The sequence below is a fragment of the Vidua macroura genome, chromosome 9, assembly GCF_024509145.1.
Source record: "Vidua macroura isolate BioBank_ID:100142 chromosome 9, ASM2450914v1, whole genome shotgun sequence".
Lineage (NCBI taxonomy): Eukaryota > Metazoa > Chordata > Aves > Passeriformes > Viduidae > Vidua > Vidua macroura.
Window position 1 is genome coordinate 24906783 of NC_071579.1, and position 27802 is coordinate 24934584.

The 27802-nt window shown below is 41.8% G+C and overlaps 1 protein-coding gene and 1 long non-coding RNA gene across 2 annotated transcripts in view; one reads left to right on the forward strand and one right to left on the reverse strand.

Moving 5' to 3' along the window:
* The window catches only part of TRABD2B (TraB domain containing 2B), a 261787-nt gene that overhangs the window by 11927 nt on the left and 222058 nt on the right, over positions 1–27802 (reverse strand). Inside the window, exon 6 of the mRNA XM_053985205.1 lies at positions 8206–8475. Coding sequence (XP_053841180.1) covers positions 8206–8475 — 270 coding nt within the window. The remainder of the gene's footprint in view (positions 1–8205; positions 8476–27802) is intronic.
* On the forward strand, positions 21550–26725 carry LOC128811531 (uncharacterized). The gene is made up of 2 exons (XR_008438375.1): positions 21550–22054; positions 26575–26725. It is a non-coding gene; the product is annotated as an uncharacterized LOC128811531 (long non-coding RNA).

The following is a 27802-nucleotide window of genomic DNA, read 5'->3' on the forward strand; positions in this document are numbered from 1 at the left end:
ACATAAAGGGTTTTGTAGAGCTGTGTTAAAATGCAGCTCAGATTTAGAGGAATTACCTGAGGGTACTGAGTGCATTTTCCCGTGTTATCTGTTTGATAAGAGCCAGATCACTTTTATTTGGGAGTGTGTGTGCAATAGATAATATGCCATGAGGAGTCATTGTTAAAGACTCCAAGAAGCCAATGCTCAGAACATCTGGCTAGTGAAGCCCTGGACATGGAAAATATAAATGTCAAGGCTCATATTTATAAATTGGAAGGGCCATGACGACATCTGCTAACAAGCTTTCTTCCAGAGCCCATTTGCTGTACATGGTTATTCACAGGCAACAACAAAAACGTGCATGGATCACATGCATGGCGTGCCCTTCCTTTCAGGAACACACGCTCCAATAACACACAAATGCTCTGTTCTCACAACACAGAAATACAAGTGTTTGCAAACCTCACAGCAAAGCTCTTGCATACCAGACCACAGTGGGACACACACTGCTGGAACAGGCTAAAAATAGATGGGGAAAAAGCCTTGCATTAACACAGAAGACAGTCAAACTCACTTAGCGTTAACTCTTCCAGTGAAATAAGCTCCTTTTCTGCCTCGCTCTACAAGAGACACTTTGTACTACAAATCTAATCCTGAAGCCTTGTTTTTTAGGACTGAGTAGTTGTGGATGGGAATCTCAAGACTTTAAACAAAGTCTAACCTATTTGACCATGGCAGTTCAATACTAACATTAAAACAAACTACTAACCACAGGCACCTTTTCTTCAGCTTAGTGCCAAATGAGAAATATAAAACTGATCCAATGCATGAGCATAAAGGTTTTGCTAATGACTTATTATTGTAGGTGTCTAGACCACAGTTCACCCCAACACTCTTGGCACTGGCCACTGCCACAGAGGCTGCCCACAAGGCAGCCAAGTTGTCAAGAGAAGGAAAAGCATCAGCAGAAAGAGCCTAGACTGCTTTATGATATCCAGGAATTTAGCAAAGAATGGATTCCCTGCTGTCTGTCCAGTCTGCAGTACAGCTGGACACACACACACCCCTATATGAAAATGGTAGGAAAAGCAATGATGAAGTAATGGGGAGGAGATGCACCTCCTGGTCACAAGATGAAGGAGAGGATGCCTAGCTCTGCCTCCCACCTCCTGCAGTCTGCATTAATGTCAGGTGACAAGGATATATAAGATGCAAGTGACGCATGTCCCCCCTCAGAGAAAGGATATACAAGATACAAGTGACACATGTCCCCACCTCAGAGATTCTGCTGCAGGCTGCAGGCTCCAAAACACCCCACTTGAATTGGCATGGATGGACTGCAGAGTGAAGTGCAGTGTTTGTGTGATCACAGCCTCCTGCAAAGTGAGCTCAGAGAGGTGGAGGTGAGTGCAGCAGATGGAGATGCAGGGGTGCCTTCCTAATCCTTTCTCCAGGGCCCATACAAGCATGTGCAGCCAGAGTTTAAAAAGGCAGGTAGAAAGAGCACTGGAGAAAGAGAATATTTAAGCAGAAAATGGAGAAAGATGGAACTGAAAAGTTAACAGGTTGTAGAAGTCCTGGCAGTGGATGAGGAAATGAGGCTGCACTGGCTGAGAAACAGTACAAGTGGGGATCACAGAGGAAGAGATCATCTAAACTCAGCCACTGCTGCTTCTTGAATCCTAAGAAATGCTAAGAAAACATTTTGTTTGTGCTGCATCAGACAGATCTTAGGCAGCTTAACAAAGTTAGCAGTTGTAGGGCTGTGTCCAGCCCCAGTCAGAAATACATCAAGCTGGGACAGATATAAATAGATATTATAGACTATCTTTACTCAACACATCTCAAAGGAGAAGTAGAAAACAAGAAAGGAAAAGAAAGCTCTTCATAGGCTCCATAAAATATCTTGCATTGTATTTTCAATCTTAATCAGCATTGAGGAGGAAAGAGCAGAAAGAGCTCTTGGATATCCATTGCTGAAAAATACCTCATTGTTCAAAAATCCTAACTTGTGTGCTCCAATTTTGTTACTCGTTCGCCTTCAGAAATATGGATTTAATATTCATGATGGATTTAAATTTCACTAAAATAAAATACCTAATGCATTACCAACAGAGAATTTAGTTTAATGAAACAAAACTGAAATCTATACACAAATTATGTTTCCAAAAGACTTCTGTGTTCTTTAACGATTTTACTTTCAAGTATTTATAGCTTTCATTAAAACAGCATTTGCATACTGCTTCATATGAATTGGTCACACTGAAGCTGAGACACTTAAGTAATTGTGAAAGTAAACATGTAAGGCTTTTGCTTGTTCTTCTCTAATATTATCTGTGTTTGTGTCATCCAAAAGTGGCAGCACATTATTAAGAACAACAGAACGAAGTTAAAACACATGGATCTTTTCATGTGTTTAGCAGGTAAAAGTGAGGCTGCACATCTTTTTAGCCCCATCTGGAGGATAACAAATTAGCTCTTTGACTTTACAAGGGGAAAGAAGTTATCAGTCACGGCCAGCTGACAGGGAAGGTCTATTAGCATGGAGATGCTACAGGTTTGGACATGAATGTCAGGACTTCCTGTCGTTACTGAGATGCATTAGAGAGCTGTGTGCTGAGGCCAGGTTCCACAGCTTTAATTAATATACTCTGTGCACTCTGACCAACCTGATAATCCAAGAAGCCTCAATAAAAACCATCTAGGGAGGGAGGACATGTCATCACCACATCATTTGTTACAGTCAGGAGATTTACCTCGTTTTTACTGCGCTGAGTTACACCGTGCACGTCCTATTTTACTTTCACTGGAGGGCTCGTGTACCTGGGGCTGTACAAAGGGCATGATGACAGAACTGCCAGAGCCAGTGCTTGTTTAAAGGAGGCATTGAGCCATCTGCTCACCTTAAAGGGGGTCAAATGGAAACAGGAAAAAACTAAGGAGGGGAGCATGCAGTATTCCCTACACTCGGCTCTCTGCTCAGGAGGAGCTGAGGATGCCTTCACAGAAGCAAGATGGCATGTCTGAGAGAGGCAGGCAGGGCTGGGAGGAAGAAGGACCAACTGATGCACTGCTAAACTGCCCAAAATGTCTTCTTCTGGACACTGTATATCCACCAGGGCTCAAAAAAACTGGGCAAACTAAGAGCAGAATTTAGGCCAATTCAAGATATAAAGGTTCACCTTCCACAAAGGATCTAGGTGAGAGCATTTGCTCAGGAGGTATTTTGGGACCACTCCATCTCACAGAAAGTTCTTGCTCCCAAACTGACAAACCCTGAAGTTCTGCTGCCTGTAGATATTTGTATACCATGCCCTGCAAGACAGAGAAGTCCTGAAGCTGTGTCCTCATCCCTGGTTGAACACAGGGCAATAAATGCAAAGGTGACACTGCTTCCTTGGCTGCTCAGGCTGGAGGAGGCAGTGATGCCCCTCCCCATGAGCATCAGGAGCCACTCCCCGAGCACTGTCCTGACCAGGGAGGCAGACAGGGTAATTTAAACAAACAAGGCCCCAGTGATGGAAATTTCAAGCTCAAAGCTACCATATGGAGGGAAATCATCTGACCAGAATTTACCTGTTAGACTTCAAAGGTGTCTAGGTCTCCTCTAAATAAAAGCAGTCTTTTCTTTAATGAAGTTAAGTACTGTATTTCAGCACCATGTGTTGTGAAAAGGAAGCAATTTGGATTAATTTACTGAAATTTACCTTTCAGATGCAGTTAAATGGAATTAAAAGTTTGTCTGAGTTGACAGAGTTCTGTTTTCCATCACTGCATTGTCTTGAAAGAAAGGATAACAGGCTAAGTGCTTAAATTCCATCCAAACTGATAAGGTTCACTCTGTACAGGCAAACTCAGTGTAGTTTATTACGTATTGTCTCCCTTCATCCATCACTGCTATACATTTTTTTCTCCCTAAAACAACTGCTTCTTCCAAAATAAATTGATATTTGTGATGTTATTGCATTCATCTGGGGTTGAATAGTCTGCACTGGGCTATCAGAGAGCTGCCATTTCTACTTACAGGGAGAATTCATTTCATTTCCCACTAATGGTAGCTTTTGCAGGGCTAAGCTTACATCTGGGACAAGAATTTCTTTTTTTCTCTTCTGAGAACAATTCTTTGCCCTTAATTTCTTTCCTGTTGAAGCGTGTGTCCTTACCCTCTTTCCAAACACCACCTTCACCCAGATCTCTTCCTTGGCAGTGGGAATTAACTTGCCCATTACATCCTTTCTACTTTTTTTCTTCCCACCACTGTACTTCTCTCTTTCACATCCCTTAGCTGCCATTGCTTCTTCCAAACCTCACCCAGTTAATCACTCCCCTCCCTCCTTTTTCCCAGGAGCTTTCCTCCCTCCTTGCCTTAGGTCCCAGGATAACTCCCCCCAGCAGCTGGGAGAGGTTCTCTGTTCTCCTGGACTGGTTTTGTTGGCAGCCTTGAACCATTTGCCTGGTACAACAAAGGTGCAATCCTGAGCTGCCCTTCACTGACCGCTCTGAAACCTCACAGGCATTTCTCTATTCTTTCAATTAACTGAGCATCTCATCACGAAAAGCCAGTGAATGATCTGTAATTAATTATTTATATTGCATGGGGAAGCCTAGCTAACACAGTGTCAACAGAAACAATGATACTCTGTATGCCAAACTGCAGCCTTGCAGCCTGAGGGTTTTGTCTCCCCTCCCTGCTGCCCCAGCTGGATTTTAGCTATGGGAGATAGCCAGGGTTTGAGTCTTGTCTAAGTTTCAAATTTCTCCCAGGGACAGACTTCAGATCTGCACATTTCTGCAAAATCAAGTAGTTGAAGAAAAAAAATCTTGCTACTTGAAATCTCCATTCAATTTTGATTCTTGACAAGCCATTTCAAACAGAAACTGCAGTCAGGCAGGACTTTATCGGTTTGTTTAGATTCTGGGGGAAGGAGGCAGAAGGGAGAGGAAACCACACATTTCATCAGCATTTTTTATTTTTTAATAGCCTTCAGTGCAACCAATTACCCAGGAGATCAGCAAATCTTAGCTCTGTCAAAGACAGGGAGCAGAAGCTTTCTCATCCTCCACTGCAGTACTAAGCCTCCAACACACAAATCTAAACACTGTCCACCCAGGGGTGCCAACTCAAATGCCTCAGCTGTGAAGACAGAACAAAAAGAAAAGGACAATCTCCAAGGTACAACTAAAAGTAAATACTAATAATGATGTGTGGCATTAAATGATGACTCATTTTTCACGAGGCCATTTCAGATTGTAGCCATAACCTTGGATCAGACCCGAATGACTGTGAGAGCTGAAGTCTTAGTGGAACCATTAATTATGGATTTCCTGGCTTTTATAGGTTGGAGTCAGACCTTTGATGTTCCTTTAAGATTGTTCTCCTGTGTTCATTTCCTTTGTTTCTGTGTTGGTAGCTTAAGAAAACACCCTAAGATTTCCATGGAAGTGTATGAGATCGCCTAGAAATGCTTAGTCCATAAAAGCCCTGCAATTCATGGCTCATAAAGTCCTCTAATCCATGGTCAATAAAGCTTTGGAAAAGAGCTGTATGAACCACAGTCATTTCACAGTTCAATGAGGTTCATACAGGAATCAATAACCTGGTTTAAATTCGCCTGGATTTATCCTCCACCTGCATATTTCTCTTTGACTTTTCAGGTTGAAAAGCAGCTCCAACAGCTGAATTCTGGGGACCTCGCATGGAAACAATGAGCTTTATGCAGCTTTCCCCCAAAAGCCGTAACAAAGACCTAAATCCCTCTACTTTGTCTCAAAGGTGAACAATTGAAGTTTCAGATGACAACTGGTGAGTTAGGGAACTGGAAGAACAGCCATTTGGAAATACAGGGCCATAGCTCAAGTTAATACTAAATGCAGAGACCTCAGTCCATACAGAGCATGGGGAACTCCAACTGAAGTGTATGCAAATGCACAATGGATTTTTGGGACAGGTTAGAGTGAGAACTCCCTAGAAGACCAATTACCCTTCAAAAATGAGTGCTAAGTCTCACTGCTGAAACATTATTGAGGCAATGCAAAAAAAGTCCACGTTTCTCTCCTGCACAGATAACACACTATTGCCTGTATGATCAGCCACCCTGCTTGTTTCCTCCCAGAAATGATCACCACACAAGGTCTGGTCACAGACACACATTTCTGCTCTTTTCTTGCCAATCAGAAAGGAACCAGTTGGAGAGAACTCACTATTTATTGCTTTGTGCAGGGTCCAGCTTGCAATTAATGCTGATGAAACCCAACTGCCAAAAGCACAATATGCAGCAGCTGGTTTATGAAAGTTGAGACCCCATCCAATTTATGGGAAAACCAGAGCTGGTTGTGAGTCTCTGATTTAGTGAACTTGCATTTTTGTTGTGTTTTGTTTTGCTTTGTTTCCAGGAAAACACCAGAAGTTACTCCAGAACTGCAGAAGCACTAAAACCATCTGAAAGCACTAAGGCAGGCTTCCCTTCTTCCAGCCTTTCCTCATTTCTAGGCCTGTGATCTCCCACTAATATCTCCCTGGGATCTTTCAGCAAGGCAGGCAACACACAGTGTCTGGTTCATCACCAGCGTGGTGGGAGTGGAAACTTGTGTTTCCTCACCCCAATCTCCACCCTTATGAAATGGAAACAGAGGGATAAAAGGCTTTGATTCAGGTGAAATCTCACAGGAGCACAGAGCAAATAATTCAACTCTAATCTGCAGAACTACCTCTTAAATCCCTTTCCTAGGAACATTTAATAAAACCAGCAAAAGGTGCAAAAATCCATAAGCACCACTTGAAACTCCCAACTACACATTTCCACTGCCAATATCCAATATCCTTTCTGGATAGATAGGACAAGGGTGGGAGGATTGTGCCCAAGTGCCAGGCTCCCACCAGACCTATTTAAACACCTCACTTGTACAACACATGAGGAACTGGACTACAGACCCTTGTGAAATGCTGGGACATCATGGGACACCACAAGTCAACAGCCCCCAGGCAGGACAGAAAAGTCCCTTGTAGTTGAGGCAATCAGCTATGGTGAACCAAATGCCACCTAGTTCATGCTTAAACATCCTCTGTGGAGGGGATCCAACCACTGAACACACTTTGAAAAGAAAATACATGAATCCTTCTTACAAGGCTGGCACTGACCTCAGAAACAGCCTTATTACATTAAGATTAATATGCACCACCTTAATAGCAACCCTTACATCATTCACCCTGAGAAAACAATAAACTACAAAAAATGAGGTAACTGCTCCATTAAAAAGAATGAGTAAATATAATAGTAATAATAATAAAAATCTGAAAACACAAATATGTGAAGCTTTTTTCTTAGCAAAGGGAGAAATCTCTGAGAGACTTTCAAGGAATTTAGGCGCTATGAAAATGGGAATACGTAATGCTCAAAGACAATTATTATATGTGTAGGTGAGCAGCCAGTTCCCAATATATTACTTAGTTCCTTTTACTTGTTAGAAGACCAATAAACATTGTGGCTGTTTATCTGCCCATGACTTGGCCTGGATAAAGGCACTAAGAGCTTTAGAGGTGGGAGAATAAATTGCCCAGGAATCCTAAAAGCACACATTGAGAAGCCCTGGTCAGACATGAAGGCTCTTATTCAAACTTTGAATGGGAGTTTTTAACCTCAGACCAAGATTGGAATAGCCATGGAAAAGTGCCTACCTCTATTCTCTTCACATAGAGGATTTAGTTAAGTACTTCATTTTGCTTCAGTTTGCTATTTTCAGTGCAGTTTGAGATGCTAAAACATTTCAGCCCCATAACACAGTTAAGGAGGTTGAAAGTCAGATTTGTCAGAATCTTAAAAACCCTCAGGAATATTCCGTATGGTTGGAAAATGGGCAAGCCTTTCTGATGAAAACTGCTGGTACAGATAGGAAAAAAATTACTGGAAGAAAAAGGACAAGCACAGAGTATTTTCTATTGTTGTTCTTTTCCTGTTTTTCACTCTGACAAGTCTATGTTTCTGGTATTTAAAATATTTTAAGCATTAACTCTTTTTTTCCCTCTTTACTCTTTGATCAAACATGCCTATGAACATGCCTATTTTCCTCCTAGCTCTTCATTAGGCTACAAAAACATCATCTCACTCCCAGTTAGCCTTTGTCCAGCGCTCCCTACGGTCTAATCAGCAAGAACTGGGATCTGCAAAGAGCATCGAGTTAGGAGCCAGCAGGAAGAGGACAGGGACCACAGCAGTCACGACTCACCTGTCTTCTATCCGAACCCAGAGGTCATTGAACTGCCTCTGGCGATGGTGCTTGTGCTGCTTCTTGTGCCATTTCTTCTGCCTGCCAAACTCCTCCAGCTGGCTGATGCTGTCAGGCAACAAGAGGTGAGGAGACAGGCTGTCTTCTTCGTCCATCTGCTGTGGCTTCAGGGAAGGGGACGCCAGTGGGACCTGCTCAGAAAGCTGGACCGGGGGCAGGGCTGTCACTGAGAGTCCCTCCAAGGCTGGGCTTGTCTTTGTCGTCCTTGAACTGCAAAACACAACATTTAAATATGAGTAAGGGAGGAAGGGTGCCAAAACAAAGGTGAAAGCAGAAGACTGCACTGCTTGGTGGGTGCCCCTGACTGCTGAGAAGGTACACAAGGCTTTTGCTCTGGGGAGCAAGTAAAGACAGCACTGGCATTTCATAGGAAGCTTTCAAGTAAACACTTAACTGAAAAACAGGGAAAAGGCAACAGATTGCTGTTTTCTGGCATTTTAATGACTTCTTAGAGGCCTTCGAGTCTGTGGTAGGGATTGCTTCCCCTGCTGGGCTGAAGGTCGAATGACAAAACTCTGTCCAAGCTGGCAAATAACTCTCTTTGAGGAAAACAGATACCTGAAGAGAATCTGATCTTAAATTAATGAGATAACACAAGTTATCTCATTATCTCTTCTTTTTTGTTTTTATTTTTTTCCCCAGCTTTGGATAGCATCTGTAGAAAACAAGTCATTGTTTTAACTGCAACAAGAATTATGTCTTCTCATCCAGTCAGGACTGGGGACAAGAAAGCCTAGGCTGATGACAGAAGCATGGAAGCTCGGCAGCTGGGATGGGATATGTGAGACCTGAACTCCAGCAGGTAATGAAGAAAAAAGGGGTAAATGACCTGTCCAAAGCCTCGTTGAAACAATTCTGCCAGAGATCTTCAATCCTGTCTGAAGTATTACCACCTCTTGTACATTACTGGAATGATGCAGAAAAAGACCTTTTATTTTCATCTTCTAGAGTTTCACTGATTTTAGAAGAAAGTCAATATAAACTCTCTCCTTTGGTATGCAGCCATGTGAACTTATTGTGAGCTAAGATAGCTGAAACAAAAACCTAATAAACCAGGACTGACATAAAGTTATTTTTCTCCCCTAACTTCAGTAAAAGTTCATCTTGAGTCTTAATTGCAAGAAATTTTCCTGTCCCTGGGATGGGCCAATGAGTTGTACATACAGAAAATGGAAGAGAATTAATAGGCAATATGAAGCTGTGGTCTGCAAAAGTATTTCTATTACATGGATGCTATGACTTTTATGACAGAAACAATTAAAGCCACGTGAAAAATTTTGCCTCCTGAGTGAAACCAGTAAGACATTTTAATGAAAAAGTAATAAAAAATCCTAAACTTCATTGGTGACAATGTACAAAATGTGCCGCAAGTGAAACCACATGTTTCATTTATGGAACATTTTGTTCTCTTCCAAAAAAGTCACATCTACTACTAATGAAAGCTTTTTTTCTTTTTGACTTTCTTGAAGTCTGTTACAATACCAGTCTTGATGGTCACCTCTATTTCCACTGCATTGTGTTTCATCCGAAAGTCTTTCCAATACCTACTGAAAATTAATGACTGTTACTATGACACTCACTAGCAAATACTACAGTAACTTTGTCACTTGTAGCCAACATTCATGAAGTTCTTCAGAGCTCATACAACAGATAAAGGAAGAAAAGAATGTTTAAAAAAACTAATTTAAAAATTCTTCATGGTTGGTTTTATTAATAAAACGAACAAGAAAATCCCTTCTTTTTCTTATTTTCCCAATCATTCAGACTCCCAGTGAATCCTTTCCAAACTCATTCATACTCACTCCATGCTCTGTTTTATATCACAGATAGATCTGCCGGTTCTAGTTTTTTTTCCCCATTAAGACTTCCTTTCATGTTTCACGTTGAGGGTGAATGTTCCCCAGTGCAGCAGTTTCCTTTGAGAGTTCTTGGTGCTCTCCAAAGCCTTTAAGAATTCCTCATCTATGGCACGGGCTCGTGGCTGAAGCACAGCCATCTCCAGACCACATAAATGAAGAGGTGCTCACAGGTTTGGGGTGGGGGGGGTCTCATAGGCCACAGCAGAGAGTTCTTAATTTTTATCCAACCATGATGGTGTATCAGCGAAGTACAAACATCCAATTGCAGCCATTTAGCAGCTTGGAGGATAACACAGTGCGAGCTTGGACAGGAAAGTTGAGGCAGGTAGGAGGGACCTGGACCAAGCACCTACAGACACCATGTGGGTCCTGAGATGGCAGCAGAGACCAGTGGGTGGCAGGAAGCCACTGGGACCGAGCTGTAGCCAAGATTTCTGTTTCCACTGACTTCCTTCTCTGTGCCTTGTGCTCTGATCAGTCAGCAGCTCCCTGAGATGCTGCAGGTAGGAGCAGCCCCCATGTGCTAGCTCAAGGTTGGGGCTGCTCTTTGATTCCTTGAGTGGTCTTAGGAACATGTACTTTCCACCTTTTAACACCTACTATTTTCTTACACGTGTTTACCTTGCTCTGAGCTCCCCGTAAACTGGAACCAGTAGAGAGGTGTTTTTATGGGTTGAGATTTTACAAACCACTTAAGACGACTGGCAGCTCCCTTCTTATTAAAATTAATGACTTTGGGCATCAAAATCCCAGTGGTGGCTTTGAAAGTTTCTGGCTTAATTGTTTCCACTACCATCACATGAGCCACAGGTTGTAAACTTGATATTTCAGAACATTCTTTGGGAAGAGAATAAATAAACACTGGAAAAATGTTAAAATGCTGTAACCTAAAGAGGGTTATAAACTAACCACCAGCATGTTAGAGTTGAGTCAGGGGGAATAGATCCACTGTGGCAACTGCATGTTACATTTGGTTGATATTTGTTCCGTTATGCCTGCACTAATATTTTTTTAATTATTAGTAACTGCTAATAATTGCACCAAGACCTAAGAGGGACTTTTGAAAGCTGTATGTTGATGCATGCTTGCTCCTCTAAAAGAAAAGAAAGATCGTTTCAAACTGATTTAATAAATCAGTTACAATAATTATACTATATTATATGTAAAAATAATAATTACAATTAAAATAAACAACCAATATTATAAAAATGTGATTAATTCACTATGAACCTGGTCCTTTTCAAGGACTGTAGGACTGTCATCCTACAGACATTCTACCAGAAGGAAAATCAAAACAGAATATGGATATATCATCCAAATATATTGCAAGAATATTTAAAGATGTTAATTTAATGTAAGAAAGATTTACTATAAGATGATGATTTCCCCATTGATTTCAGTAAAAAAATTATTAATACAAAGTGCTAGAATTTATTTATATTCTGGATTTTTTCCCTGAAAAATAAAGGCAAAAACCTGCCATCTGCAATCGGATATGTGGACAATCGATCTCTGCATTACGTGAAGCTTTACTGTTAAATTCAACTGCTCATTTCATGGACTATTTCGTGCCTTTCCCCTGGTCTCAGTCTCTGTGCTCTCTGTTAGCACAGCTGCACTGTATGAAACCATGGGGATATATTGGACTTTTTTTTCCATTCCTTCACTACTGCTGAGACAGCTTTTCAAGATACATAGTTATTTTTAAAGTCAGGGAAAAAGCAAGGCTAGTTTTCAGTTTGTGAGGCCACAGCGCCTTTTCTGAAGAAAGAGTGAGAAAGTACCACCCAAATATCTTGGTCCACACAAAGATCTCAGAGATTTTTCATGAATAACTTGATACAATTCCAGGCTTAGAGGTTCCACCCCTTTTTAAATGTATCATTCCCACACAGGGTGGTCTTTGGAAAAATGAAAATTATTTCAGGCCCTTAGGTGGGCTTTTCTCATCTCTGACCTTAATTTCCTTCCCCGGGATGTGCAGTCCTGCAAAACAAGTTCTCTAAAACAACCAAGTCAAATAAGAAAACTTTGGAGTCTCAACAAATATCCTATGTGGCTTGGTCCTAAGGTACAGAAAGCAGTGAAAACAGGAAAGCACTTATTCTTGCTAGTTCTTGAAAACTAGCTTAATCCACAGACAAAGACCTCTGTGGTTTTCTTTCACTCCTAGTGAAATTTGCCATTCTTTTCTAATTCTTTCCAAGAATTAAAAGAACAAAACAAAATATGTAAGTTGCTTGGACTGAGCGGGATGCTCAATTAGGCTGTCTCAGCTTTTCTCTCTCTGCCTTGTGGTCTGCAGTGTCACTCTGTGCTGGCACTGACCGTTGAAAATTGACTCATCACTGGGATTTGTTAGGGCTATTGAGTGGATCTGGTCAGAAAAATAACATTAACACCATGATGTCCTGCAATATATTATTTTCATAATTCCCAGGCTTAAAACTGCACAGGTCAGGCAGGGCAGACCCCAGTTACGCCTCTGCCCCTGACCTGCCAGAGTAACACCAGCAACATTTGGACTGAGTCCCATCAAGCCTCCCCATGGGCTTCCACAGGGCCAGGGAGGGACTTGCCCTTGCTGTGTGCCTTTGCTGATGATACACATCTTCCAGACAACGAAATCATCAATCTAATCTTTTTCAGCAATCTTGCGGTAACATCTCTGCTCCCTCAGATATGTGCAGAATCTTCCGAAATCCCAGTCTGCCAATTTGTTATTTGCATCCTGACTTTGCAGCACGAGCAATGGAAAAGTTTTGCTCAGAAGACTGCCATGCTTTGCATGGGCTTCCAAGCACAGCAACATCACTGAGGTTTTCTTGCTTCAGTTCTCAGAACTGTCAGACAAGGGGAGATTTTGTTTCATCAAGAGAGAAGCTGCGGTGATACAAGGAATGTGAGATGTGGCAGCTTCATCCTCATGCCACTGTTCCTGGGATGCAGCCGGCTGACAGCCAGAGAGCGAGTTAGAAGTGTTTTATTGTGGATAGATTCTCATAAATTCCAGTTGGGGAGTCTTTGTGAAGGCAGGAATTCGTCAGCCCCTCGCACACACCCTTGCTCCCCTCGCTGCAGGCCATGGAGACATCTGCTCCTGGCTTTGCTTTCCCTACACATCTCTCTGAGAGAGTCATGCACACCCACAAGATGGGCACCACAATGTCCTGTCCCACGAGGGGTTTTGCTTTTTTTTCCCCTCTTCCACACTAGGAGGAAGCTCAGACTTCCAAAGCTCTTGGGAGAGAAGCAAACAAAAGAACAGAAAAGCAGGCAGAAATCCTAACCCACCCCAGCAGAGCTTATAGGGCCTCTTTCCCAGTGATGGGAAGTGTGGATTGAGAGCACAGACTCACACAACCAGGTGACACCATGGATATAATGTCCTTCAAGATGAAAAGCAAAAATATATTTTATTGCAAAAGAGAGTAACTGCTAAACAGAGATCAGAGAGTTAGATTCTCCCCATACTTAAACGTTATCTGAGCTGCTTCAGGCTAAGTCCTGTAAATTACTCAGGAAGCATTGGGCTCAAGGGACAGCAAAAGAGAAATCCCTGATTACTCCTGTGAAATCCCTGATTATTCACTCACCTGATCAGGTTAATCATAATGAGGTTATTTTATTTAGGATGTAGTTGCCTTAGGCCTGTACACTAAAGTTAAAACTTCTTAACAGAATTTGGAAACAAAGTTGTTTTTTTCATTTTTTTCACCATAGTCAACTACATCTCATGAGCACTTAAATTAGGTTAAGTAGTTAAATTAGATTACAGTCCACCCCCAACTTGGATGTGCTCTGAATCCATGTCAGACTATTTCTCTGGGAAGAATCACTGTTGCTCAAGAACTGTAACCTTAGTTTGAAAGTGAATTTAGTCCTCAGTATACAAATGTATATATGTACAACTCTGTGCATAAATCAAATGAAAAGTTTGTGATGTGAAGGTATTCGCATAGACCGCAACGTTTTCCTTCCCACTTTGAGAAACCATAAAGTAAGAGGAACAAGTAAAACTTTTGTTATCTATTCTGTTTCATTAGAAGTGGAGCTGGTCTAAGGCACAGGAGAAGAAATGCAAGCTTTCTGCACTTGAAAGGCTGAATTTGCTGAAAAAAAAGAGGGCAGCTGTAACATTTGTAACATGTCATTTCCACATTTTCATGTGAATTCTTTTAGAAAACTCAAAATGTTTCATTTCAGCATTTTATGAACAAAGCTTCTAATTTTTTTAAGTCTTCTGTTTTCAAAGACTTACATGCTACAAAGTGCCCTTTTTTGTTCAGAGATTGATCTCAATTAAAAAGAAAAACCCAAGTAATACATAAAAATGACAAAACCCAACAAAACTCAATTCCTGCCTTCAAAAGCATCCTCAAAACGTTCCATTTCAAATTGCTCTGAACTTATTTTCCCTTCTTGATTTTTTGCTTCAGTTCTTGAACTGAATAATCCTTTGTTTATGCATCTTTCATGGAAACTCTGAGAGCTGCACGCTCCAGCCCCAGAGGATGGGCTGTGCCCTCAGAGGAAGGATGGGTTGACCCTCCAGTCTTGTTTCCATTTTCCACATAAATAGAAAATAAGAACCTTCTCTGCTCATGGTACACAAGCCTCACCTCAGGCTCTATTCCCTAAGTCTCCACAGTCTTGTTATCACCAAACCAATTTAGTGCTAAGCTATTTCTGCCTGGGTAGTTCAGCTTAAGCAAAATACTCACAACATAGGTACTTCTGGTGCCTCACTGTCTTATGGAAGTGGGACTTAAAGCTCCTTGGATAGAATCCCTGTCCCATAGGTCCGGATGGGCTTTTTCCTGCTCAGACATCCTGGTTCAACATGGGAGCACAGAGATATGCAGCTGTCCTGGGACACCTGGAAGTCTCCTTCACAGAGGAGAGAGAGGCCTTCATATTCAAATTACAACTCTGTATGTCCATGCAGCACCCAAAGGCTTGCTACATGAAGTTAACTAAAATGTTTTATTATCTTATAATAAAATTTTGACTGCTGACTTTGCAATGAATTTTAAGAAGCTAACTGACAAAAAAAAAAAAAAAAAAAAAAAAAAAAAACAAAAACAAACCACCAAAACTAAAACCAAAAAACCACCAAACTGTCTGCTTGACTTGATTCCACAGTAGAATTATAGCTAATATACAACTGCTTGTATCTTGCTCATTTACAATCCAAATTGAGTTCTGCTCCCAGATTGTCTCCACTGGGAATTAGTTTCCCTTCTTTGCTGGATCCTCCAGAGAGAACACAGATCTGCAGAAGCCCATATTCTCTATCATATCTTAAATACAAAAGCTCTCTACAGAGACACAGCTGAGCAAGGCACCAAAAGCTTAGCTTGAGGAACTACAACATTTTCACTGACTTCAGACTGAAACTAAGGGCAGATTATTCACTGTTTGCCTGGTTCTGTTTCCTGCACTTCCCTCTGATGCTCTGGAAGTCGAGTCCTGGCCCAAGTGAGGTACTGGGTGGATCACAGGTCTGTGCAAGCACAGCAGCTTGTGTTCCTGAAGTACCTTGCTCAGTTGAGGCTCTTACCATTGCAAGACACAGATAACATGGGCTCCTAAGTAGCTGCTATCACCAGAAGGAGAGAGACAGAGACCACTTAAATCCAGCAGCAGGCATAAGTGTGGAACCAAAGAGCCATAAGAAGACCACGTCTGCAAGAGACTCCGCATTTCTGTGACACTAAATCCGCTTTTCTTCTCTGTAGCCAACACTGCAAAACATCTGATCTGCTCAGCCATTGGTGGCTGCTGAGCTAAAAAAAGGAACACAGAGACGCTCTGACTTTCTCCAAAATATTGTTAGGGCCCATTGGCCTTGTCCATATCACAGTGCCTGAGTGTTTCCAAGAAAAGAACAAGACAGTTGTCAGAATCCCTATTCAGGCAACACTTGAGCCTGTCTGCAGGCGTTTCCACTGCGCAGTAATGGACAGAGCCCTCGAAATGTGATGAAGGCAGACGAGCTCTCCCTCCAAGCCCCACTTGCTTTAATGTCTAATGCTGTTCTGTCAACTCTAATGCTAATGGACTCCACCTAAAGTCTCTCTATGTATTAGCCCCATGTCCCTCTCTGTATCAAGTCATGCTGATGGAACTGCTTGTATCAAATGCTCCTTTTTGTCTGACAAAGCCATCCTTCACTAAAATTCTTCATTAAAAAAGCATGCACATTGCTGCTGAAACCTAATGAAGAAAAGAAGGCTTTATATCCTCTTTTTTGAGTTTGCTAATTGAAACTTATGAGACCAGACCTTGAATATCCAGGAAGTATCTGAGGCCATAGGAGACACTGATTTTTAATGAACTCAGGCAAATCTCACTGTCTATTTATAAAGAACAGGCTCCAGGTCTTCCTTCCTTAAAACAGGAAAAGTTTCACTGACTCCAGAAAATATCTCTCCTTCACTGAAATATCTATGATTATTATTTTTATTGGTGCACTTAAGAATCACAGAATTAAATTATGCATTCATTAAAGAGCTCCATCTCAGCAAGCTGACAGGCAAAGGGTGTGAGACAATGACAGACAGTACAAAGGTGACAGCCCCTGCAGCCTCCCTCCCTAACTCTGTTGGAGACCTCATTGCACAGGAGCTCTAGGGGCTCACCTACCTCCATTATATGTGCATATCTGTTTGTTTGTTTGCCTTGAAATGCTTCATCTAAGTGCCAGCTGTCTGAGGGGGTATCACAGCTGAGTACTTGTAGCACTGCCTAGCAATGGAAAGACATGCACTATAACAAGTGTAACAGACGTCAGAGACTCATCAGAACTATGCCTGGCATCTGGCACAGGTTCCAGCAGTCACGCTAGCTTCTCATCACTAAACAAAGCTGAACACTGAGAGTGACCAAACTAGGACTTCTCATGAGGTGGTGCTGTAATACAGCTCAAACTGCAGGAAAGTCAATGCTGTTGAAATGATGCGCACGTGAGATGTTTTAATTAAAACTGCAGGACAACTCATCTGGCTCTCTCTCTATAATGAGACTGAGTGCTTGGGGCTGCCCCACAAGCCTGTTAGCTCTGAACAGAAATTGCCCTAAATTCATGGCTGTACTTGTGAAACAAACAAATGAAACCCTTGTTACCTCTGCTTTCTTTCAAGTCTATGTCCTTTCTCTTTAAGGGAAATGTTTCTAAAATTGCCTCAGTGATTAAAAACCTCAGTGCCTGCTAAATGTCAAGAGAAGCTGCAATTCCCACCTAAAACTTAATCTACATACAAATTTGATACAAGTGCAAAATTACCATTTAACATTACCAAGAAACCCCATTCCTCTAGGGAAGAAAGATGATTCCTTTGTCACAAACTCTAAGCAAGGTTTGTTTTGACAAAAAGGTGGCAAAAAGTGAATTTGTATCTACTGCATTCACTGACTGTAGGTCAACAAGTAGAACTACAAGCTGCTTCTGGGAAAAGGTCTTCAGCCCAGGAGGCACTATGGAGGAAGGATGGAGGCACCCAGCAAAACCAAACTGGAGTCAGAGGTGGGGACACAATGAGGTCCTTCGGCCATGCACCTCCCAGGACAAGAGAAGCAGAGGGAGAGCCACCCACAGACCTGGACCAAACCACCACCAGTATTACCTCAAGGTGTTATATAGCCTTGGTTCTTAGCATTGCTGATTTCAAAAATCAGCTTTTTCTTTCCAAAGTTCATGGAGGGACTTCTGGATCTTCCTTGTGGAAGATGGAATCTGATGCCTTGACTCTGTGGGTGTCAGGAATAATTCCTTAAAATTACTTAAAATGCCACAAATGCAGGCAATGTTACAACCTAAACCCACTACAGCAGCAGAGATTTACTGCTCTCTTTGTATAATCACAGAATTGTTTAGGTTGGAAAAGACCTTTAAGAACATTGAGTCCAACTGCTAGCCCAGCACAGCAATGTTCACCACTAAACCATGTCCCCAAGTGCCACATGTACATACCCTTTAAATCCCTTTAGGGATTGTGACTCCACCACTTCCTTGGTACCCTGTTCCAATGCATGGCAACCCTTTCGGTGATGAAATTTTTCCTAATATCCAATCTAAACCTCTCTGGCACAATTTGAGGTCCTTTCTTGTTCTCCTACTGCTTGTTATTTGGGATAACATACCAACTCCCACCTCAGTAAAACCCTTTCAGGTAGCTGTAGAAAGCAGTAAGGTCCCCCCTGAGCCTCCTGTTCTCTGGGCTGAACAACTCCACTGAGTTTATTTCTAGCAATGTTTTCTTTCCCTTTCAGAAATCAGGAGAAGATAATACCACAAAAGTATTTGAGATCCATGTGAACCTTGTTTATCCACTGTGGATTGGGATTTACATTCCAGGGGTATAATGAATCCAGAGATGCAAAGATGTGGGCGTACAACGTTATTAAATCCTTGAAGATTATCCCAGTTTCACTCCATAATGGAACCTTTCCTTAATGACTCTGGCATGGATATAAACTATAGCCTTTAACAGAGCTCAATGCCAACAGAAACCAGCAACTCTGCCGAGGCTTTATCGTTTTTCTTCAGTGGAGGGGAAAAGTGTTTATCTGGGAAGCATTTCACATCACGGACAATAGGAAACTGTTCAGCTTTCCACAAATAAGATGGTGTGCAACTTCCAAGCACTCTCCAAGGAAAACTTTGGAACACAAGCCACGTCTTTCCAGTAGGGACTTCATGTAAAGTAGGTAATTCCTCAAATCCTTCATCCTGATTTATTCCTGCTTCATCCTCGTTTCAAAATGCTGTGCTCACTTCAAACACAACACGAAGTTCATCTCTGAATGTGCACTTTGATCACTGGGGACTCCAGATTGGTATCAGCCCTTCAAACATAAACAGGGATGTGCTGTCCTGACAGAGGAATTTCTGGGACTGCCTTTATTTTTGCAGGAGTAATCTGGAAATGTGAAGCTGGGGTCATATGATAGCAGATGCAAATCTAATTTCCAGACAGGGCACTGGGTACTAAAGTACTTGGAGCCTGTCTATGACTTTGCTGCTGAAATGCTACAAGTTAGCAGGAAAATGTTACTATTCCTGAGCTGACTGGAAATCAATGGAGAAAGACTTCAGTGTGCTCTTTCTCACAAATGAGAGCACCAAACTGGGTCTTTTCCTCTGCAAGCTGCCACCAATAGAGAGGGGCACTATGGAATTGTGAACTGCTCTAATGTCCCATAAAACAGTAGGAACGGGAAATATCCCAAATTTAGTCCTTCTGTCCATTCTGGCTCTCAGTAGGACCAAATGTTTTCTTGCTGAAGTGACAACCAATTGTTTTCCTGCTGAAGTGACAAAAGTTACGAACGTGGTGGGTGTAAATTTAATTCTTGATGCTGATGAAAAATTCTGTACTATGGTGGAGCTACATGAGGCAGATGGGCATAGGCAGGTCAACAGTGGCCACGAAGGGGTGAATCCTCCAGGTGCTTCTCCTGACCAACAAGAGCCTCTGACAGTGGCAGAAGATCCAGTTTTCACAAGCAGAACAACTGCATTATGTGTAGCTGCCCACCTAAGCAAGAGGTCAGTGGGGAGGCCCAGATAGTTCAGTTTCTGCCAGACACTCCCTGTGCCTTTCTCAATTTGCACCTATGAATCCCAAAACTGGATTACTGTGGTGGCGTATTTTTAGCAATCACAATTGCAAGAAACTGTCTTTATTCCGGAAATTCTTCCACCAGATCACTTCACAGCCACTGTACCTACAACCATCTACAGCATCTGATCCATTTTTCCTCCCTCCTGTTTCTGTTCACAGGTCCATTTTTCACTCTTCCTGGAATGCAGAGCATTTGGGAGTATGGGTGGGAAACCAAAATCTTTCAACACCCACTAATAGAATTTTTTTTTATTAATTAACTTTGTGGGAAGAAAAGAGAGCTGATCTTCTGCTCTGAAATCATGAATCACTGTGGAAGAGAAAACATGTCCTCTGAGTACCTGAGGTCACTTCAGACAGAATGAGCGACTGACCTGCTTCCTTGGAAAGTCCTGAGTCATCAAACACAGCAGTTTAATCCCCAGGAAATGGGAAACACATTGGCATGATGTTCACTTGCATGGAGCATGAGGTCCAGAGAAGGGTGAAACTCCAAAGACTCTGGAGATCAGTTTAGCTTCAGGAAGGATTTTAAAACCTAAATGCTTCTCTGAAGTATATCTGATCTGGATCTGGGTACTGTATTCCCAACACATGATTTCCTGGATGAATGAAACTCTTTACAGATCGCATATGAATTTACTTTGACTTCTCATAAAAATGATTCAATGATCTTGACACAAAAATGCATTCTGACTTCTAAGGTATTTACTGTGACAAGTGCTTCATAAATTCACCATCCTTAATTTACTGTTATAAGAATTTACTCTTTTTGGCATTCCTGCTCCTTCTACTAGCACCTAAGTAGGAGGAGGGGCTGATATACATGGATCTCAGCCTGACTCTTCACCATATTCTCCCAAAGGGACACCCACACCATCATTTAAGAACCAAAGCTGGCTTGTGGCCAGCATGAAGTCACCTGGCTTGGCTGAGATATCATGAGTTGTTAAAAGTGAGACTATTTAGCATCAAAATGGGTAAGAAATGACACAAAATCACCCTCTCCCAGATATACATTAGAGTATCTTTCTACTTGTGGGGGCAATTCAAAAAGGTTTCAGTAAATTTCACAGCCTGCCACAAAAAGATCCACCACCAGGGAGTCATTTAATCATGCCACCAGTCACATTACAGTGTTCTGGAGGGCTTCTAACCTCATTTGAACTCCAAAGAATGTCCTTATGAGCACCTGATCACTCAAGAAAGATAAAACACATACTTCATAGCAAAATTCTCTGTAGAACACTGTATCTTTGATTGTTTTTTCTAAGGGACTGTTATTAAAGGAACCTTAGGTGAAAGTGTCCGTGAGAAAAGTCATTGACTTCCTTTCTTTCTGTTCCTTTTTTAGGAACTTGTGCATTGTAAAGAGCTCCCTGGAAGCTAAATTACTACACTCATGCCAAATCAAGCAGCTCTATCGATTGCAGCACAGCCCACAGACCTCTTGCTGAAGGAAAAGAAGTCAGCTCTGGATGTGGAAAGGCTCTCTGTCCTAATGTGTGAGGTCTCTTTGCCTGACAACGTGATAGTGAAGGTAAGAGAAGTCGGCATTGCAAAGACAGAGTGACAGCAAACAGAGCACAAACTTCCTCAGATAAACGACATCTTTCCAACCACACAATAGCACTTGATACCTTTGTGCCCCTTGAGCTGTTACAAAGTGCAGCTGCACTTCAGCCCAGATTGATGTCGCCCGGGGTGGAGGCCATCAATCCACAGGACAAGTGCAGGCTGAATACACAAACAAAGTCACACAACCTCACTGTTTCAACACAGCGCTGGGGAGGGGATGGTGCAGTTTTTCCAAAGGCTTAAATGAGCTTAGTGACACATCTCGCAGAATGACTAACCATCTAAAACTTGATTAGCCACCTAAAACCAGCCAGACACCTCCTGCAAGCAAGCTGGGCCACTTGTCTGAAGATGCCCATGAGCACTGCTCTGGAAAAGCCAGTCTTTTTACTTGGACTATAGAAAGCATCTGCACAACTGTGTGAACATACTCCGAGTTTTCCACCAACTCCCTCACGGCTCCTCACAACCGAAGATGGGAGAGGATCAGCAACATCTCATATTAACAATGACCTCTAAAAGCTACTGGCACTGATGGAAGCCAACAACTTCAGTGCAAGTTGGATCAGCTTTATCTCTAATAACTATAAACCAAAATTTTCATCTCGTACTCATGACCTGAGGTGAAAAGATCTGCATTAGAGTTGGCTGGAAGGAGAAAGAGGATGAAAAATCAGCTTCTCCTGTGGAAACAAGAACGCTGAAATTTGGCTAGGAAATAAGGTAAGAACTAGCTCTGAACTTTTGAAGTCTCCAAGGCTCTGTAAGTTTACTATTAGAGAGTTTATGGAGTATGAGATACAGATCTCCTAAAACTGATAGGCTACAGATCAGCAAAAAACCCTAGAAACCTTAGCACTGGCTTCAGGACAGCTCAGCAAGCAAGCTGCTCTTGAGCAAAAAGAAGCAAGCCTAGGTCTCCCCAGAGGCCTTGTTCCAGAGAAACAGAATTTTATGGAATATGAAACAATTTTTTCAAAAGAAACCAGAAATTTTACCAAGGATAAAATCTGTTTATACAGCAAAGTGAATGTCCCACTGGGAGAACTAGTGAAGCATGAAATTCCTGAGAAGTTCTGTTCTGTATTCTTACTCCAACACCATGAATTATCTTGCTCTTTCCCAGATTTTTTTTGTAGCAAGTTGCTAAATTCCATTCTCTCAGAAGGTGTTCAGTGTCTAAAGGTGGCCTAAAGGACACACAGATGCACTGTCCCTAAGTAATGTGTTGCTCAGGAAGTGACAGGATAATTAAATTTCTATGGCTGAGAATTTGTAAATTGACTTTGCTTCTCTACCACGTTTTGGAGACCTTCTTCCATGTTTTTCCCCCTAAGAGTTAATTTGGCTGGCCTAGGCTTTGTGGCTGTAAGATAGACACAGTGACAATTAAATTGCAAAGGAGGATATTTTAAGGGCACAAAGGAACATGAAAATGTAATGTGCATATTTTCATGGCTAAGTGTTTTAAGTATTGAGTAGTCATATTCTCCAATGTTAGATGAGGCAATAAATTCACCAATGCATGCAGATGAACCCCATTTAATCCCTATGTACCTCTTACTGGAAATTATGTTGTCAAAGAGCCCCCCTAAATAACAGATTCACATTTCTTCTCAGGGGAGGGAGCTAGTGATGGGAGTATGATCCTCAGGCCCAGATCAAGTGAAAGATTCAAAGGTTTACAAGAGGTTTAAGAAGAACTGCTGCATCCCAATGGGGAGATTATTCCACTCACATAAAAAAAGGTGCATTTTTACCTGTATCAGAAGTGATGGGATCCAGAATCTACCTTTCTTAGCTCTTTTTTCCTCAATTAATTCAGTTATTTCCAATTAAAGTGTCACAGCTCTTGTAATATTTTTTTCCTACTTGTGTATTTTCTGAATGAACTTCTACTTATTTCATAACAACTTTAACATTCTCCCTAACGCATCCAAAAATTAACAGCTATGCAGAGTAGAGCAACCCTGACTAGCAGGCACCAGAAAGCTGAAGCTTTGTAGGCATCCCAAGGAACTTGGCAAGTACTGGGAGATTCCTGAGGGCATCTGGGATCTTCTAAACTGGGTTTACCAAACTGGGGCTGTGGGGAATGTTATGTCAAACATTTTTCCCAATTCTATCCATCACCTTGAGAGGGTTAGGGATCCTGATGGAGTGAAATGGCTGCATCACTGTGTGGAGAGTGTGCTTTCAGCCCACGGGGAAGGAGAGAGCATTCCTCGGGGAGCAGAGACTTCCACCCTGAGACAACGATGAGCAGTAGAGCCAGGATCACACCTGTAGGATGCTATAGGAGAAGGGAAGCAAAGAGGAAGCTCTTTGCTTCAGACAGAAGGACAGGAGTAAGTTACAACAGCAAAGACACAGTGCTTCAACTGGGACAGGAAGTGCAAACAGAAGGAGCAAGGGTAATTAATTTCTCCAGCAGCGCTCTGAGAATTTACAATAAACTCTCAAACTCTCAGATAAGCAGACATAAAACCTTGTGCTGAATTCTTTGATTCATCCTGAATTCCCTGATTCTGAAAGAAGGCAGCGCTGATCCCATCCTTGGAGAGAGCAGCCTGATAAAAAGAAGCACTGTTGCGTGTTCTTCTGGCCAAGAGGATGGTGTGCAGCACGTCAGGGCTTGGCACATGGCAGAAGGTCAGAGCTGATTCTGAGAACCCAGCAACAATAGAGTCATCATGGACACAGGTGCTTCCTGGATTGATCTTGCATTTTGGCTCTTTCCAGTTAAATGTGAAGCAGCTGTGGCCCTTTATCTGCTCAAGCCACTGGAATCCATCTAAGGGGAGACTTTCTCCCTTCTCCTCCTCTCTCCCAACCCCAAGCATGCAGCTCTGTTTTCTGAAGACAGAAAAGAGCAGGGACAGCCAGTTGGCAGAACTCCACAAAAAAAACAAACCCAAAAGACAAAAAAAACCCATCAAAAAAAAAACCAACAAAAAACCCACAACCAAAAAAACCCAAACAAACAAAAAAACAAAACAAAAAAAAAACCAAAACCAAACGTAAACAAACTTGCCTTTCTTATCTCAGGGCAAAGTAATGAGATATTGATTCAGCCTTCAGACACTAATATTCCATTGCCTCTATCTGGGGACAAGGATGACAGCCAGCAAAATAAGAAGCAAATATGAATGCTGCTGAAGGCTGTCACGCAAACAGATTCAGGACACTTCCCTCAGGCAACAAAATGAACAAATTAAGCCAATGTGAGAATAAGTTCTCAAGTGTTTATGGCATTGTTCTGCATGATGAATAGAACAGGGTTTCTTTTACAGAAAGGGACTGAGCTTTAAAGAAGGTGTTTTCAATAGTCAGCTGGTGGAATTCTGGAAGAGGCACAGGAAGGTCAACACTCGGCCATCAGGCAGATCAACAGGAGGAGCCAGGAGATTTCAGAAATCCAGTCAGTAAGAGTTCCCAAATAGCTCCACACCAGCTAAATGTACTTTATATAAACTTTTCTTTGCCAGTTCACTGATTCTGGAGCCATCAGACCCCTCTATGTCTTGGCTATCTCTTCCAGCCAGACAAGATCTCACTTTATTTTTCCCCACTACCTTAGAAAAGGGAGGATTTGGCTCAAATTTGTGCTTGTCACTAGACAACAGAAATGTGAGACTCTAGGTATTATTCAGTTTGGTTGGCTTAAAGAGCAGCCATTTCATAACCCATGCTTAGCATTTTGGACAGAGGAAGCCAACAATCCTCTGGCTTTACCCAGTCAGTATGCAAGTGAAAGCATAAACAGGTTTGGTCTTTGTCCTGTTTCACGCTTCCCAAGGCTTTTCTTTTTCTGATACATAGGAACAGTGCTAGTTATTTTCTACCAAAGGGATTCTCTTGTCCTTTCTAAAACCAAAATGGACAGCAGAGTTTAAACATCATACCAGACTATACTCCACCTATTTATGGTAATGCTGCTGAATTATTGTTGAACAATAAAGATCAGACTACTAATCATGTCAATAACAGTAATAATCATACTGCTCTGGGAACAGAGAGATTAAAGAAAATGACCATTTGCTTTTTTGGCATGGCAGCACTGGTAGTAAGTAGGACATAGCATGAGTGTTTTGCTGAAGTTACTTTCATATAATGGGGCTTCTTACTTAACCTGAGAAAAATTGGAAATCACTGTCAAGGAATCATTGATATTCATCCAAAACCACCCTCAAATTCAATCTGATATACTTTCAAACATTCCTATGTGCCAGCTAGAACTGTTCCTCTTCACTCTTCTGCTTCCAGTCTGTCCACAACACTTTTTTTGAATTCCCTTTGCTAAAACATAAGCATGCAGCTGCCTCAATTTTTTTTCCAACCCTTGCATTTTTTCCATGTGCTGTCCACCCCCTCCAAACTCCACATTAGAATCCAGCTGATCTTCCCTGAACACTATCCAATTTTTCAATTGTCAATGCCAGAATGCAATGCAGTGGGCTTGATTCCCTTGATTCAACTTATTTGGAAGTAAAGCAGAAATGTCTCTTTTGGGCTTTAGCACAAAGAAATACCTCTTCATGTATGGCTCCACAAGAATCAAGATGAAAACACCTGCACCTCTGCAACCTCTGTAACCCACAAAACAATTTCTGCTTCACAAGCAGCTCAAAATTTGTTGAGCTTCTATTTGTTTATTTGATGTATATATCTTGTTACTACAGTCACTATAGCAAGATAGTTCCTCTTCTGGGCCTTTCAATTGTTTTTATTTCATCTTCTAAAAAGGAAAGAGAAGAGTAAAAAAAGGATGGCTAGACAAAAATGTGAGGTTCCTTAAGACACTCAATTACAGCAACATGACAATATAACATAAACATAAACAAAACAACAACTATTAAGTTGTCATGCTATTGCGATGTTGTACTCTGTTTGGCTAGACTGTCTTCTGGAGCTCACCCAGAAATCATAAAATACAAGCTATTCTATAAAAAAAGAGAGAAGATGGTTTGCAGCAGCCTCCTCATTTCTAAGAGGGAGCCCCAAGCACTTCTGATAGCTACAGCCCCAGTTACAGGAAAATGACAATACAGTCCCTGATGTGCAGTTGAGAGTCTTTTTTTCTTCTAAAGGCAGAAAGCTGTTTCTTGTGAATATATTTAAATGCTCTTTATTCACAATTTCTATAGTTTTCTGCTGTTTCTGCACCTTGAGTAATTCAGTCTAGTGGCAATGCTGGACTTTTTTGCCATGTAATTTATTTTTCTTTCTTTATTCTCATCTAGAACTGGAAGATCTGCTTTATCATCAGACCACAGGAAAACTCACAGAGCATCTAATCCTTATGGGGGGCAACCATGTGTTTCCTCTTGACTCCACCCAGTATTCCTGCACAACCATTTATCCTTTAATAAAGTTCTCTATGTTCAATGTTCAGAGCAGACCCCACTGGAATAAGGGTTCTAGTCCAGGCAAACCTGCTTGACACAAAAGTTAGAGAACAGAACAGAACAGAAGTTACCCAGTGTGGGACAATTCAGCTGAGGACACACGCATCGATCTAGGCAGAGTCCAAGCCCTCTTGCTTTCATGGGCATTTCCCCCAGGGATTGAGAATTTTAGGGAAGACATCATGAACAGGAGACACTGCTGCCAAGGTAGGGGAATGTGCACATAGAGGTGCCCCACTCTGCAAATAAGTCAACATTAAGCACTGGCTTTGAGTCAAGTTTCCTGCCCCATCCTTTATTTCAAGTCTGTGATGATGTGTACAGACATAGCCTAACACCAGAGAGCAGAGACTATTCTTGGGCTTCTCTCACACTACTGCATCTTTAGTTCTTCTCAAGGGCTTGCAACAGCCAATAAATTAATGGTTTCACAATTTCCAGTTGAAACACTTTTCATGGGAAGATGATACTTTCAGCTAAATGAAAATTGCTGAAGAAAGCGTCTGCTTCCCTGAGTGGAAAGTTTCTTTGTCAGAAACCTAGGAATGGTACACCTCGGCTGTTCTGCTACAGTTTTCTTGGGTTTTCTGGCTTTTTTTTTTTTTTTTTTTTTGTTGGTTTTAGTAAAAAAATTCCCAGCTTCAGACTGCTACAGTGTTTACTGCTCTTCCCCGCACCATGTTGACTTTTCTCCCCCTGCCAAAGTGCTTCTTAAATCTCCTCTGAATATATGCTCTTACTGGTGGTGTTTAACAGCCTTTTCTTCCTCTTTCCCCCATTGTTATTTAAAACGATGCTTTTATTGCTCAACAGATTCCAAGAAGCATTTTGGATAAATGCTCTGTCAAAGAACACTTACGTACAGTTGAGCCATATTATATTCTATATGAATCACTGCGGATGTTTCCCAAACAAGGTTAGATCAGCCAGATTTTCCAACTAGATTGCACACAGCTTTTTCAGACATGGTCTACTACCTCTGCCATTAATCCTCCTCATTGAGACTCACCTTGGTTTTGGACCATGTCATGTCTGCCCACCAGGGACAGGAGCATGCTGCTAA